Here is a 13,667-nt window from a genome sequence, read left to right as displayed (position 1 = left end):
AATCCCACGGCGGTTCAGTTCCGAAAGCCTCGCCAGACGCCGTGGCGAACACTGCTGATTCAAATTCGAAACTATGCGGAAGACGGCGCGGCCATCGCGCCGGACGTATATAAGCACTTCCAGTACCAAATTTGTAAATGGAAGCTTGCAATCGGCTGTAGTCTTTCAATTAAGGGCTAGGCCAACGAGGTAGAGGGGCTTAGAGAGCTCAACAGGCATTGCATTGCACACCCAGAAATGACCCCCCCTCGGGCGCTGCCATCTTGGCCATTTCCATCGTCAGTCAAGTGACTTTTTCTGCTAAAAAGACGAAGACGCACGAGACTGCTGCGCTTTGAACTATTCAAAGCGTCTTTTTTAGCAAGGAGAACTTCAGCTGAAAGAGATTGAGGCGAAAGTGCCCAAGTCGATTCGCCGAAAGTTAAATAACGATGTACTGCCTTCAAAGTAGAGGGTGCTATAGTCACTTTTGATTAAGTGATTTAGGCGTCTGTTCCTCAGTAGCCCCCTAGTAAACCTTTCTTTGCCTAAAACCGACGCTTTGGGTAACTCGGACAGCAGATATTCTTTCTGTATCGTCACTTTTGCTAAAAAGTCACGTGACTGGCGGCGGACATGGTCAAGGTGGTAGCGCCTACGGGGGGGTCATTTTTGGACTTCCGGTTAAGCACTTTAAGCCCCTCACCTCGTTGGGCTAGGCAAGGAAGCGCTATTTATGAGTAAAAACCGATCAGTGGAACGAAACAACCTCCGGAGTTAACAACGATTTCTGCTCGCATGCACTACGCGAATAGTTCGCGTCAAAACACCTCGTACCACACTTGGTATTCCTTCGTCGGGCGTACCGATATTCGCAGGGGGATGGCACCACGTGATTTTTTTGAAGCCTAGTCATAAAAAAAAGTCGGCCCGGAAGTGGTGTGGTTGGCGGTATACTATAAAATTATACCTCGTTCGGTAGAATTTACGAACTGATTGGCGGAATTTAGACGGCGAGTTAGGCTAGTTGGTTGTTTGTGCCAAAACAACAGGGGTACAAGGATAGATGCAGACAGGACGAGGCGCCTCGTCCCGTTTGCATCTATCCTCATGTCCCTGTTGTTTTGGCGTTTAACTTTAAGCTGCTTTAAGCATGACGGACGAAACCGACGGAGAAGATGCGCGGCGATGCCCGAGATCGTCGACATGCAGAGTCTGCGAACCACCAAAGCGTGAAATCCGCGTGATAACGCAGAACACCGCTTGAGCAACAGTTTTGACGACGGAGAACGACATTAAAGGTGTAGTCTCTATCGAAGAATAACCTGGCAGAGTGTTCGCGATCGCGGCGGTCGCGCTTGATTTTGTGGACGCATTGTCTCTGGAATTTCCTAACCACGACCGGAGTGTGTAGTGTAGGAAATTGCAATAATCGGTCCGAGCAGACATTCGCCCACTGGTGTTTCGTTTCCTCGGTGAGTGCGTACACCCTTTGCTGATGAAACTTCAAAGTTGATATATGTCGCTTCCGAATATGCTCCCATTTCCCGATAGACGTCGTGTGTCGCAACCGATGGGTCGAGGCACTGTTGTGTTGCATATATTGTTTTATTTTTCGGAGCGTTTGTCATGTAAATAAAACACGTGAATTAAAGCACTTCGAGACAAGTGGAACTAGGCCTTACTCGTGGTGACAAAATGAAGCCGCCTCCGCAAGGTAAGTTGATTGATACCCCACGAGTGCGTTTTCATTCCTGTTGGATCTTCCGAATTTTCGGCCGGACGCCTCACAGCGCTTAAGTCAGTTCTCGTTGTCGAAGGCATCATAATGACAATGTCTGCTGCTCCAGTGAGCTTTCGCAGAATAAAGGTCCTCCTTTGTTGTGGAAACAGCTCGATAGAGTAAACTAAAGCGCGCGGAAAGACCGCTGCCCAGGGCCGACTTGATCGAATACAGTCTCAGCTGAGACAGACTTAAAAAAGCACTGTCAAGGTTGGAGCGCGTGATGCGCGATTTATTTTTTGAGCGCTACCTTTGACAGCGCTTTCTTAACAGTATTTAATGAGACGCTGCTTCGAGTGAGCCGGCCCGTGTTTTAGCTTAGCCTCCTGGAGATTTACCAACAATGTATGTGCACCGCAAAGAAGTGCTTTAGTTCTGAAATTCCACATTTCAAGCTGTATCCGTAGCGGCTGAGGCAATACAAGGCAAAAGAATGATAAGCAGACGCTACAAATCCGACATCCACCGCCTCCACGCTGGTTGCCAGGCCGCCCCCGAGATTACTGGAGATGCCGCGGGGCTAGGGGCTAGGGGGGAGGGGAGGGGAGGGAGGGGGGGGGGGGGGTTCTCCGATATGAACTAACCGGAGCCCGTCAAGGTTCCTAAAGGAAGCTCGTTTTGTACCTGCTAGAATTAGTTGAACCAAATCGAACAAAACCGGTCCTCTAACTCCGTCCATTGCTCGGACCGACGATTCGAGGTCAATACTACTTGTTCCTCGAAACATGTCTCGGCCGCAGTCCATCTCACCCGGGACAGCACTGATGAAAACAGAAGTGTGTTGTAATGCAAACGCGAAGATTAGAGATTGGTAATCGGTGATGATCCATTAAAAGCAAAAGTCCTATCGGACGAGCGCCGTCGTGTCCGGAACAGCATCTCCGATATCAACGTTGTACACCGCTATTAGGACATTAGAGGACATTATACTTACGCAAACAAGCCGTCTCTTCGCAGCCAAATGTTCCAGAAGACTTCGACACAGGTCACAGGTCGAGAGGAAACGCACACCGATGATCGGCCGACTAGCTTCCAGCACAACACGACACAATGAAACTAGCCCTAATGAAACGAGCCACGAGGCCGAGACCAGGCGAACGCAGCTCCCGGCGTTCGGAGAAATACCGTAGAGGCCAGCACCGTCGTGCATATGATTATGGGAACAACACCCCTACAAACGCCGTGGCCTCGGTGGCGCTGTGGCGTTTTGTTGTCGCGTGGGGAGCAACGGTCATTGTCTCGTCAGTTTTGAATGCGCCGGACTCGAAGGAGCGCTGCGGCGCTGCTGGTTGTACGGTGACGCAAAGACGGGTCGGCAGGGAGCAACGGTCATTGTTTCGTCGGTTTTGGATACGCTGGACTCGCCGGTGTTGTGCTTTTTGTACGGTGACGGCGGTGACAGCAAAACCCGACGGCTCGGCAGGGAGCAACGGTCACTGACTCGTCAGTTTTGGATGCGCCGAACTCGCCGGAGTTCTACTGGTTTTACGGTGACGGCAGAGACGGGTCGGCAGTGTCGGTCGGCTAGTTTTGGTTTGTGTGAAGAAAGTCGCGGTGTCGCGTCTGGTCACAGACGAAGTGTGAATCTTGCCTGGAAAGTACTGATCTGCGAGATGGTGCGGCAATTCTAATAAGACGCCAAATGTTTCTCTGATGCCGTTCGCAGCAGATCACAGGTATGGTTTCAGTTCGGACGTTTTTCACTTTGCTACTGCGAAGTCTGGTGAACGTAAATTCTTAGTATACGTTATTAATATTAATTTAAGGCACGAGAGGTGGGCATCGTACACCAATCTGCTAAAAGATCACAAGAGAATAAAACAGCGCTATCTGTTTAGCTCATTTTTCGGCGGACGCATTTATAAACAAGAAGTGCTTAAAAAACAACGCCGTGTCTTAACTTTACCGTTTATACTTTTGGCATTTGGCTGAGCAGGACTAGAGCTTGGGATAAGACTGATTTCAGCTTTTCTTCCTTGGCGTTTTTTTTTTCTTTGATAAGACATGTTTGAGTAGAATGGTCCTTTTTTTCAACGGCAGCAAAAAAAAGAAAGCTAATTTTTGGTTAGCAAAAAGTGTCGTCCTTGTATGTAACTTTTAATCAAGTTGGCAGTTTTAACATTTGCAAACAAATGCACCGCCTTATTAACCCCTTCATGTTTTTTTTTTTAAGATTTATTTCAAAGGGTGGAATATTGTGCTATATAAATCAGTGTAATAATTTCTGTGTTTTCATGTTTACGAAAAAATAAAAAAATGAAATACACGTGAAAAAAACCTGCTTCTGTTTTTTTATGCACAAAAAAGAATTGCATATATATATATATATATATATATATATATATACAGAGCCGTATATGTAGAGAGTTTGGCCATTCGTTGGGAAGTATAGGAGACAAATGAGGAGGCGCCATTGGCCGAAAGCTGGTTGGGCGTGTTCCAGGGCGTCTTCAGAAACTCGAATGTGACCAACCAGAAGCCGGAAATAATACCCTGGCGGTGGTCGCAAAAAACAAACCTGATAACTGCGTTGGAGTAACTCTCGATGGCTGAAAATATGGTACACGTGATGTTTCAATCACGCTCATCCAAAATGATCGTGGAAGAGTGCGGCTAGTGGAACGATCGACATAATCCGTACGCCAAGCGCCGAGGTGCCGGGAATCTGCCGTCCGAGCGGTCACACTCTGTCCGCGCAAAACAGAGTTGAGCGGTGCATTCGTTTCTTACATCTTTCTGCGTGATCATGATCAAAACAACACATGCACCCTATTTTCAACCACAAAGAGTTGCTACACTTCACTCTTACGCGCTTATTAAAACCATATAGGAACATAGACTTTTGATCAGAACTGTTTGCCGCTACCACCGCTAGGGGATTCTTTTCGGCTTCTGGTTGGTCAAGAGAGTATGCCAAGCCCTCTTTCCGAGTCTGGCGCACGCCCTGGTTCTGCCCGCGCCTCCCATTGACCAAACTCTCTACATATACGGCTCTGTATATATATATAGATTGGGATACAAAAAAAAGTGGAGAAAGGGAAGCGGTCGAGCGCAAAGGCGCCGCAAACCACCAGGACCACTCGTTCGCCACAAAACACTGGCCACCAGGTGGCGCGACTAAACGCCTTATTCAAAGGAGCCAGCTGTATAAGTCTATCCGCCCATACTCTGCATTCCTCCGACTACTCGCGCCCCTAGCGGCAGGCGTGGTGCATATATTAAGTTGGCCCCTACAAAACTCTTTCCTTCCGTCCACCTTCTACCGTGGCGCACCCTCTCTTCTTCTCTCTCCTCTTTTCTTCCTCCTCGCTCCCTTGCTCCTCGAGCGCGTTTCAATGGCCAAGGCTACAGCTGCGTGAGCCTGCCGAGACCGGATGCTCTGTGACCGGATATACTGGGAAGGTGGCTGCTAGTGGCTGGGAGAAGCAAAGAACAAGGCATGAATAGACGTAGTTCTATGAAGTCATCAAGCCTAACGTAATCTAAAAGTTTTAGCGCGCCCTCTATGAACTGTTTATACAGTATTTTGCACTCTTTAGTTAGTATTCTAAAACAACGAAGAAAGGGTAAACGCACAGGCGAGCTGGTGAAGTACTTCCATCTTAAACCGGAGACACGGCAAAATAAAAAAAAACGGACAACACAACAACTGTTGTTGTGTTGTCCGTTTTTTTTTTTATTTTGCCGTGTCTCCGGTTTAAGATGGAAGTTCTAAAACAAGCAGTGCGCTAGTTGTTGTACGAGTAACCGAAATTTTTAACATGTATTTCTTGTGAAGCGAGACCGCTAAATCACGCAAAATTACGTGCTTCCAAATGTACTTTTTTTACATATATGGGCCAACGAGGTAGAGGGTCTCGTTGGCATCAGCGTTATTAGATCTAATAACGGTGGTTGACATGGGACCCGCTTACAATGCCGCATGGACTACATTTAGGCATATGTCTAACAGAGTGAACGCCAATCAGTTTTTGGGCCTTTTGGGATCCGCGTTATGGGGAACAAATTTTGGAGGGGCCGGCTGGGTGTCGAAATCCGGCTTGGCTACGGTACTTACAATTCCTTCTTCAGGAAGAAGCGGTCTTTTTCTGGGAGGGCGAGGGCAGGGGTTACGACATTTTCAGTAACTTGTTGCATTCAAAAATATCAGCTCCCTTCCGTACCGCTCCTCGTGACCTCTGATGGCGCGAGTAATTCTTCGAACATAGGGGCAGCAATGAGCATAAATGGGCCCACCTCGGTCACATGGACATTGGCCGCATCCTGCATGTCTTTTCGTTGGGCTGCAACTTGCCTCAATGCGTCACGTCGTTCGCCTTCGGGTAGTTCGTGGGATTACCTTGCTCTTTCTGCCCCATGCGCGGTAATCCCGCATATGAAAAGAGCGCTCTCCTGTATGTGCTTTTCTGCCCACAGATGCTTCCTGTTCTTTTTACTCAAAATAAACTTGTGGCCATGGCACTGTGGGGCTCTGTCGCCTGGTCCTTCTACGGCATGGTGCACGAAATACGTTATTATGTTCGTAGCACACCTTTGTTGTAGACTCAAATTTGATGGCCGAACCTCTGCGTACTTAAATGAGTCTCCTGGAAGCCTCACAATGTGGCCGACGTTCCGCTAAGAGACCTCTTCTTCAGACTTACGATTAAATTGCTATTAAATGCAAAGGTGCAAGCGAGCTGGACAAGAATGACGAAAATAATCCCTAAAGAAGGGGAACAAGAGGGACAAAGGACAAGGCCTTTGCGTGGTGGGAACTGTGATGCCTGAAACGCGTCTTCTACTGGCGCGTTTACTGTCCTATAGTTCCCATGTATCAAGTTGCTCGCGATGCGGAAACCCGACCACGTCACGTTTGTCATGCTGTCGGAAAGCCCGATCCTGGCGGTTGGTTAAAAAGTATCGGCAAAACATACTAACAGATGCAAGTGACGCTATCATCGAGATGTCACAATGGACCGATCCCACGACGGCCGCGGTGCATCCTGGAAGTTGTAGTCCTTTGTGGGTGCACCACGCCAGCACACGCCACACAAAGATGGCCGACCAATGTAGCGCTATACACGTTTGCAAGTCCGGTCTCAGGGCGCCGCCATCTTCCTCAGTGGGGTGCGCTCTCGGGAGCGGCCATAATCCGATTACGACGCCTTAGCAAGGCTTCGTAATCGGATTATGACTGGTCCAAGCGCACCCCAGACAGGCAAGATGGCAGCGCCCTGAAGCCGGACTTGCAAACGTGTATAGAGCAGAGTAGCGCAATCTAGAACGCCGTCTCTCGGCGACTAGTGGCGAACGCCCGGAGGTTCCAACTGCGGTCAGAAATGCATGGAGAACGTGAGAAAATCGTTGTTTCTTCAGTTTTGTGGGGATGTGCGGAATGGAAATCATTTTTGACATAATAATTAAACATTTTAGAATAATATGCGATAAGTTTTGTGCCATACAATGACGTAACTTTTTTTAAAAAATTGCCTGAGCGGCATCATGCAGCAGACGACACGGCGACGTCACAACATTCACGTGACCCGCTCCGGCCAACCCGAAAAGCCCATCTCCGCTGCGAGCAAAAATCGTCTGCTTCAAACGCCATTGCCTTGGAAATTGCCTTCTCAAAATTTGCACACGCATCCGATATTATTAAAACTTTGCTAAAGTGTTTAGCGCTTTACTAACTTCACGACAGGCTAGTTTTGAAAAATGTGAACTCGCCATTACTTTTTTAATCAGCCGTGTTATGTCGATCTCCATGTATTCTCCCATAGGGCGGGCCGCCTCCTGGAACCCCGAGTACCACGTGACTTGCGCCGAGCCGCTCTGTCGGCCATGTTGTCGGCAAAACACGGGGTTCAAAGGATTGCGCTACTCTGCTCCGTAGGAGCTATATAGTGCTCTAGCTGCGGCGGCTGCGGTGACTGTTCTATATGGCTATTTTTGGGCTACTTCTAAGGATGCGGCGAACTTTTGTCGAAACCTCAGTTTCGACGTGGAACTTTGAGGTTTGACTAGTTAATTTTTGAACTTCTTATCAGCTTCGAAAAAAATTGTATCTCTTTTGGCCATTCGATAGAAGAGAGAGGAAAGAGAACGGCTTTTAACTTCTACAAACTTCGTCGTTTTGACAATGCGCACAGAAGCAATGCTTGCACAGTTCAAGCGGTCTCCACAGTGCGCGGTGAAGCAAACCAAACAGTGGTAGGGCGTCCTCTACCCGGGCCTAGACTAAACTCTGCAAAGTTCAAGCGTGCTTTGGTGCCCATTGAGAGAATCCTTAGGCACCCAAGTTCGTAAATATAAAGTCCGCAGTTTCACCGCTGAACAATTGACTACCTTCCAGTCTTCGCCCACCCCAAGAAAGGACAACACAATCAGAAATAGCGTGAACCGAAATGGGGAACACTCATATTCTACACAAAGAAAAAGAGACGGGTAGGATATTGGTAAGGACCTTAGATATTGTGATCCCTGTTTGAAACACCAAGTGTTACCGTTCTGCTTCTGTATTCTGTTCGTTTACTGTAATGATCATATCCCGGGCTTCACGATAAAACTGTCTTTGTGTGTTTTGTACTTCTGAAGACCTGCGAAGGAGGTGACAGTTTTGTTTTCTTCCTTCCGAAGTGTTTTTTTTTTTTTTTTTAAGCCATTTCCGTCCGAAGCGCACCCCGGAGTGCGCTTCGAACGGAAATGGCTATACGCACTCCGCTTTTCTCGTATAAAAAGAGTGGACACAACGAGTTTCCTAAGCGGTGCCATGGCGTAGGGGTTAGGATGTCCGTTTCATACGCAAGTGGACGCGGGTTCGAACCGCGGTGGGCCAACTTTTTTTTTTTTTTTTCTCAAACATTTTGTTTTGTCGAGGCATTTGGCGATATTTACGACATTTCCTATTTTGCGATGACCAGTAAAAAAAAAAAAAAAATCGAATGTTGTCGAGAAACTTTGCACAACTAAATGGTAGCGGACTCCCTTTCCGGAGGTGCGATCGGGGACAGCGGGGCTTGGATTGCCGGCTACGGTGCACTGGTTACGTTTTGTAATTAGCAGCCGATACTGCCGCCGCGAAGCGGCGTGAACGCAGGCGGGGGGCTGTGTTAACGAGCGCCCCAGTGATTCACGCGCCGTTCGAAAAGGGTGGCCCGAGCGGCATGATCTCTCGGAGGGGCGCACTCCGGAGTGCGTATAGCTTTACTCTTTTTTTAATTTGCAAGTGACATAATGTGCACAAAATGTGGCGCATCTGGGGCTTGAAAAAGATAATGTAACGTGTCTTGTATGTGTGTGAAAAATTGTCAAAAAAGGCTTAAAAACCATTGTTTTTAGTTTTGGCTATATTTGGGCTATACCACCCAGGCGTTTGGCGGTTTTTTGTTGAGACCATCTGGCAACAACTTGCGTCTGCACCACAGTGGTCTGCGCCTCTGTTCTGTTGTGGCTCGTATTTCGCCGTGTTAAAGACTGCATTTGGTGCGCTACTTCCTGATAATGAACAAGTGGCGTAAGTACCGGAAGCTCAAGAAGGACCATGAGCAGCTCATGGCGGATCTTCAAGCTGCAAGCTGCAAGAAGCCGAGAACGGAAGGCGGTTTGACGGGCAATGCCGTTTCCAGCGATGTTGCGCGCTCTGATAAACCTGCAGCCGGAGGCGTTTTCCAGTCGAGTGAAGCTGGCTGTTCGGGTGACTTGGAAGTCCAGGTGCAGTCGGCGAGCTTTGAAGTCTCGAGATCTGACGTGCTGGCGAGTTCTTCAGAAAATGATTCGTCGGAAGACGATTCGTCGGAAGACGATACGAGCGATGAGTACCAGTCAGAGGAAAGCGCTGACCATAACTCGGAGCCACCAAACGGCAGCGCGAATCCGAACGCTGTCACTACGTCGTCATCCCAGCCGCATGAACTCTCGGCATGCGACGAGCTCGCAAGTATTGCTGGGAAGCACAACATGAGCCACGTATGTCTGAACGATGTTCTTGCCTTTTGTCGGCGTCGAGGCATTGCCGGACTACCCAAAGACGCGCGGACTGTGTTGTGCACAGAACGGAAGTCCCGACTAGAGCAATGTGACAAGTTTGTGCATTTCGGCTTATAAGAAGGCATCCGTCAGTCATTGCAAGGCTGCCCCATTCCTAAGGAGATTAAGCTCCAAGGGAACATTGACGGTCTGCCCCTGTTCAAAAGCTCACAGGTGAGCTTCTGGCCCTTATTATGCCGGATAACGAATTTGACCCCTCTGCCGTCACCTTTTATGGTCAGTTTATACTGCGGCACAGGAAAGCCCCCAAATCTGGAGCAGTACCTGTATGCATTCCTTGAAGAAGCCCGCAAGCTCACAGTGCATGGCATGGTCTTCAAGGGGAGCCACATCACTGTCAGCATCACGGCCATGGTGTGCGACGCACCCGCAAGAAGCTTTATCAAGCAAATAGTTGGGCACACTGGCTATCACGCCTGCGAACGGTGCAGTCAGAGGGGCCTGCATCTCGAGGGTCGAATGACATTTCCTGATTTGCACTCACCACAACGCACCAACGAGTCGTTCCGGTCTCAGGAAGACGAGCACCATCACACGGGAACGTCGCCATTTGAATCTTTAGATGTCGACATGGTGTCATGGTTTCCTACGGAGTACATGCATCTCGTCTGTCTTGGCGTTATGCGGCGCCTTCTGAGAAACTGGGTTAGCCAAGGGTTCGGGAGACGCCTAAGTCGACAGCAGCGTGAAAATTTGAATGATTTACTTCGAAGTTGCAGTAAGCGTTTCCCCAGCAACTTTCAAAGGAAGCCAAGAGGCACTGAGGAACTTGACCGGTGGAAGGCCACAGAGTTTCGAAGCTTCCTCTTGTATGTGGGACCTGTGGTTTTGAAGCATGTGTTGCCAAACGATCAGTACCGTCACTTTTTAATGCTGCATGTGGCAGTGAGAATTCTTGTATCTCCTGCACATTACGAGGTTTATAACGGATTTGCCAGGGACCTTCTTAGGTACTTTGTGCAGGAGTTTGGCACCTTGTATGGGGCCAAGCAGCTCGTTTACAACGTGCACACGCTCAGCCATCTGGCTGAGCAGTGTTTGGACCATGGCCCTCTTGACAGTTTTAGTGCGTTTCCTTTTGAAAGTTTCCTGGGTAAGGTTAAGAAAATGCTACGTTCAACAAGCAAGCCTTTAGCGCAGATCAGCAGACGAATGTCTGAAGTCAGACATTTGTATCAACCTGAGATTTCGGAACCGAAACGCATTGTCAAAGCAGGTCAGTGCTTCATGCTGAACGAGTCTGCAGTTGTCGTCTTGAAGCTCCTTGAAGACAGGTTCAAGGCAAGCATTCTGCCAAACATGACAGATTTTTTTGAACTGCCGATCAAGTCGTCCGCCATCGGCATCTGGCAGTGCGATTCCCTCACGCACGTGACTAAAATGTACAACCTTTCCGAACTTGACACTGCTGTTCAATACCTCAGACTGGACTACAAAAGCAGACATGTCATCCTTCCACTTCTACATCTGCTGTAGGCCTTTAACATAGCTTTTGTAGCTTCTTTGAGGCCCTCGTATGATTTCCAACCTCTGCAGGCTGCATTCTGAAAGGCCTCTGGCAATTGAACTGTGCGCTAGTGTCAGCAGTTAAGCTGACAGTTATGTTTTGTGGGCAACAAAATTGCCGGATGTTGATCAGGACTCTTTTGAGCTGACTGAGAGCTTTCCCAAATGCTGTGTGGAAGGCCTCAAGCAGATGAGCTGTGCATTGCTGCTGGCATTCGAGCTGACAGTGCGGTGTTGTGTGCAACAATGCTGCCAGGCGTCCGTCAGAGCTCTTCTGAACTGTGCAAGGAATCTTCCAAGTGCAGCATGCAAGGTGCCAACCCTTCAAACTGTGCGTTTCTGCGAGCATTTGAACTGACAGTGGAGTGTTGTGTGCAGCAGTGCTACCAATCGTCACTCAAGGTCCTTTCAAGCTGTTCATGAAGCCTGCCAAGCCCATTGTACAGGGCATCAAGCAGGCGACCTGCGAGTGGTTGCCAGTGTTTGAGCTGACGGTGAAGTGTCATGTGCAGCGGCACTGTCAGGCATCAGTCGACTCTTGGAGCATCTCCAGGTGTATTTTGTGCCCTGTGTGAACTTCTATACTCCGTCTCGCCCTAAGCTGGACTAAGCGGTGAAGCTACAGGCCAAGGGGGCCAATCACAAGCCCGTTGGATGGTGCTAATCCTGCATGTGCTGTTAGGCTAGTTTGTTCCTTAGTTTAAGTTCAACTTAAGTCTTGTACTGTGGCTTGGAATTCAATTAGATTTGACATGACACATAGAAAAAGGCACAAAAGCGACCTATTCATATTATTTATGATGAGTACTTTGGAAGCCTATGTACTTACGAGTATAAATACATCCTTAAAATACTTTCCCTGCAGAACCTATAAAAAAGAATTGCTTACAATGCATTATTTTTATGTAGAACCATTCATGGACTTCTGGATGGTGATTTTGCATAATTTCTTAATTTTCATGCATTGCCTTCTGATTTTAGGGGCCGTTATGTGTTTTACTTTCTACTCATGTGAAATTGTCTCCGGTTGTTCAAATGCAAATTTGTGTTAACAGATTATCCCCTGCTACTGATGTGCTTTCTGATCTCGTTATATTCATGCAAAGTGGTGCGCTATGCTAGTTTGTACAAGTGAAGCATGATTAAACTGGTGTGACGGACAAGGGCAAGGCATGTTTGTGTTCTGTCCTTCGTCATTGTCCGTCACGCCTGTTTGATCACGTTTCATTGTATTCAAACGTGGAATGGACCTGGATCTTTTCATTACTTTATTAATCCTTAAGGGCCCTCTGTTGAGGGCATGGCTGACCAACAGCGTTATGTTGGTCAGCCATCTTAATACATGTCTCATGCTGTAGATGGGCAATTTGGCCAGTGCGGTACAATTGCGATCCTGGGGTCTTTAACGTGCATCACCAGTATGTGATTACACGAGCGCAGCCGGTACGATGCTCAGGTGTGGACATACTCTGTGCAAGTGGACAGGTAGTTTTGATTGTGTTTTTCAATTTTTTCTTTGTGCCTCTACACCAAGACCTAATGGTTGTGTGGGGCATTAGATAATAAAACTAAAATAATAATAATGAGAGAACATGCGTGGAGGAGAAAGATGAGCTTCATGGCACCTATATATCGTCTCCGGCCTACCACAGGGTCCGTCGTCTCTGGCCATGGATCATGGTGGCCGAGGCTTGGATGTGTTATCTCAAGGTGAATACCTTCCCATCAAGTGAAAGAATGTACCCTTCTGGGTATTTCCGCTTCTCTTTTCTGTATGCCGCATCCTCACCCAACATCACCTCGCCCCTGAGGTGGCAGTAAACTTCCAACAACCGCAGAAAAGGCAAAGAAGCTGTAATAAAAGACCTGCTGGAGAGCGGACATTGTTTGCCCTATCCTCCCAGGAGCTCGGCCTGACGTCACACGACTGTCTGCTCTGCATAACTAGCAGACAAGCTCACTTCCCGCATATGCTCTTCGAAACTAGCCTTTATTTGGGACAACAGTAGCTTACGTCCAGAGATCTCATGAGAAAATGTGTCGGAGTGTACTGCAGGTGGGTGACTGGTGGATAGATATCTCGGGGATGGATATCACAATCGTTTAGCATTGGAAAAATGTGGACCTTACATGGATCTCTAACAAGTATGAATTCTTTCACATTCTTTGAACTTCTGTGTAAAATGGTTATATAGCCTAAAACTGCATTTATATAAAGCATGTGGAGTTTTGTATAGCCAATTGCACAGTTCCACGGAGCAGACAGACTCGCTATGTAATAAGCCCCTCCGGTGCAACTGGTCATGCTATTTTGTGAGACCTGTTACCGTAAAGTAACCCTGCCAGCGCTTCTGTGCAGCAAAACTCCTTC

General features: G+C 48.1%; 1 protein-coding gene and 1 pseudogene across 1 annotated transcript; one reads left to right on the top strand and one right to left on the bottom strand.

The window, feature by feature from the left end:
• The window catches only part of LOC8038323, an 87,604-nt pseudogene that overhangs the window by 57,641 nt on the left and 16,296 nt on the right, over positions 1 to 13,667 (bottom strand).
• On the top strand, positions 9,928 to 11,712 carry LOC121047559. Its single transcript, XM_040502881.2, has one exon. It carries the CDS (start codon positions 10,004 to 10,006, stop codon positions 11,264 to 11,266), a length of 1,263 nt encoding a protein of 420 aa, XP_040358815.1. The 5' UTR covers positions 9,928 to 10,003; the 3' UTR covers positions 11,267 to 11,712.

Source organism: Ixodes scapularis, unplaced genomic scaffold (assembly GCF_016920785.2).
Source record: "Ixodes scapularis isolate PalLabHiFi unplaced genomic scaffold, ASM1692078v2 PGA_scaffold11__112_contigs__length_91849675, whole genome shotgun sequence".
NCBI lineage: Eukaryota > Metazoa > Arthropoda > Arachnida > Ixodida > Ixodidae > Ixodes > Ixodes scapularis.
Note: the sequence above shows the minus strand (reverse complement) of the source record. Positions and strands in the feature narration are given on the sequence as shown.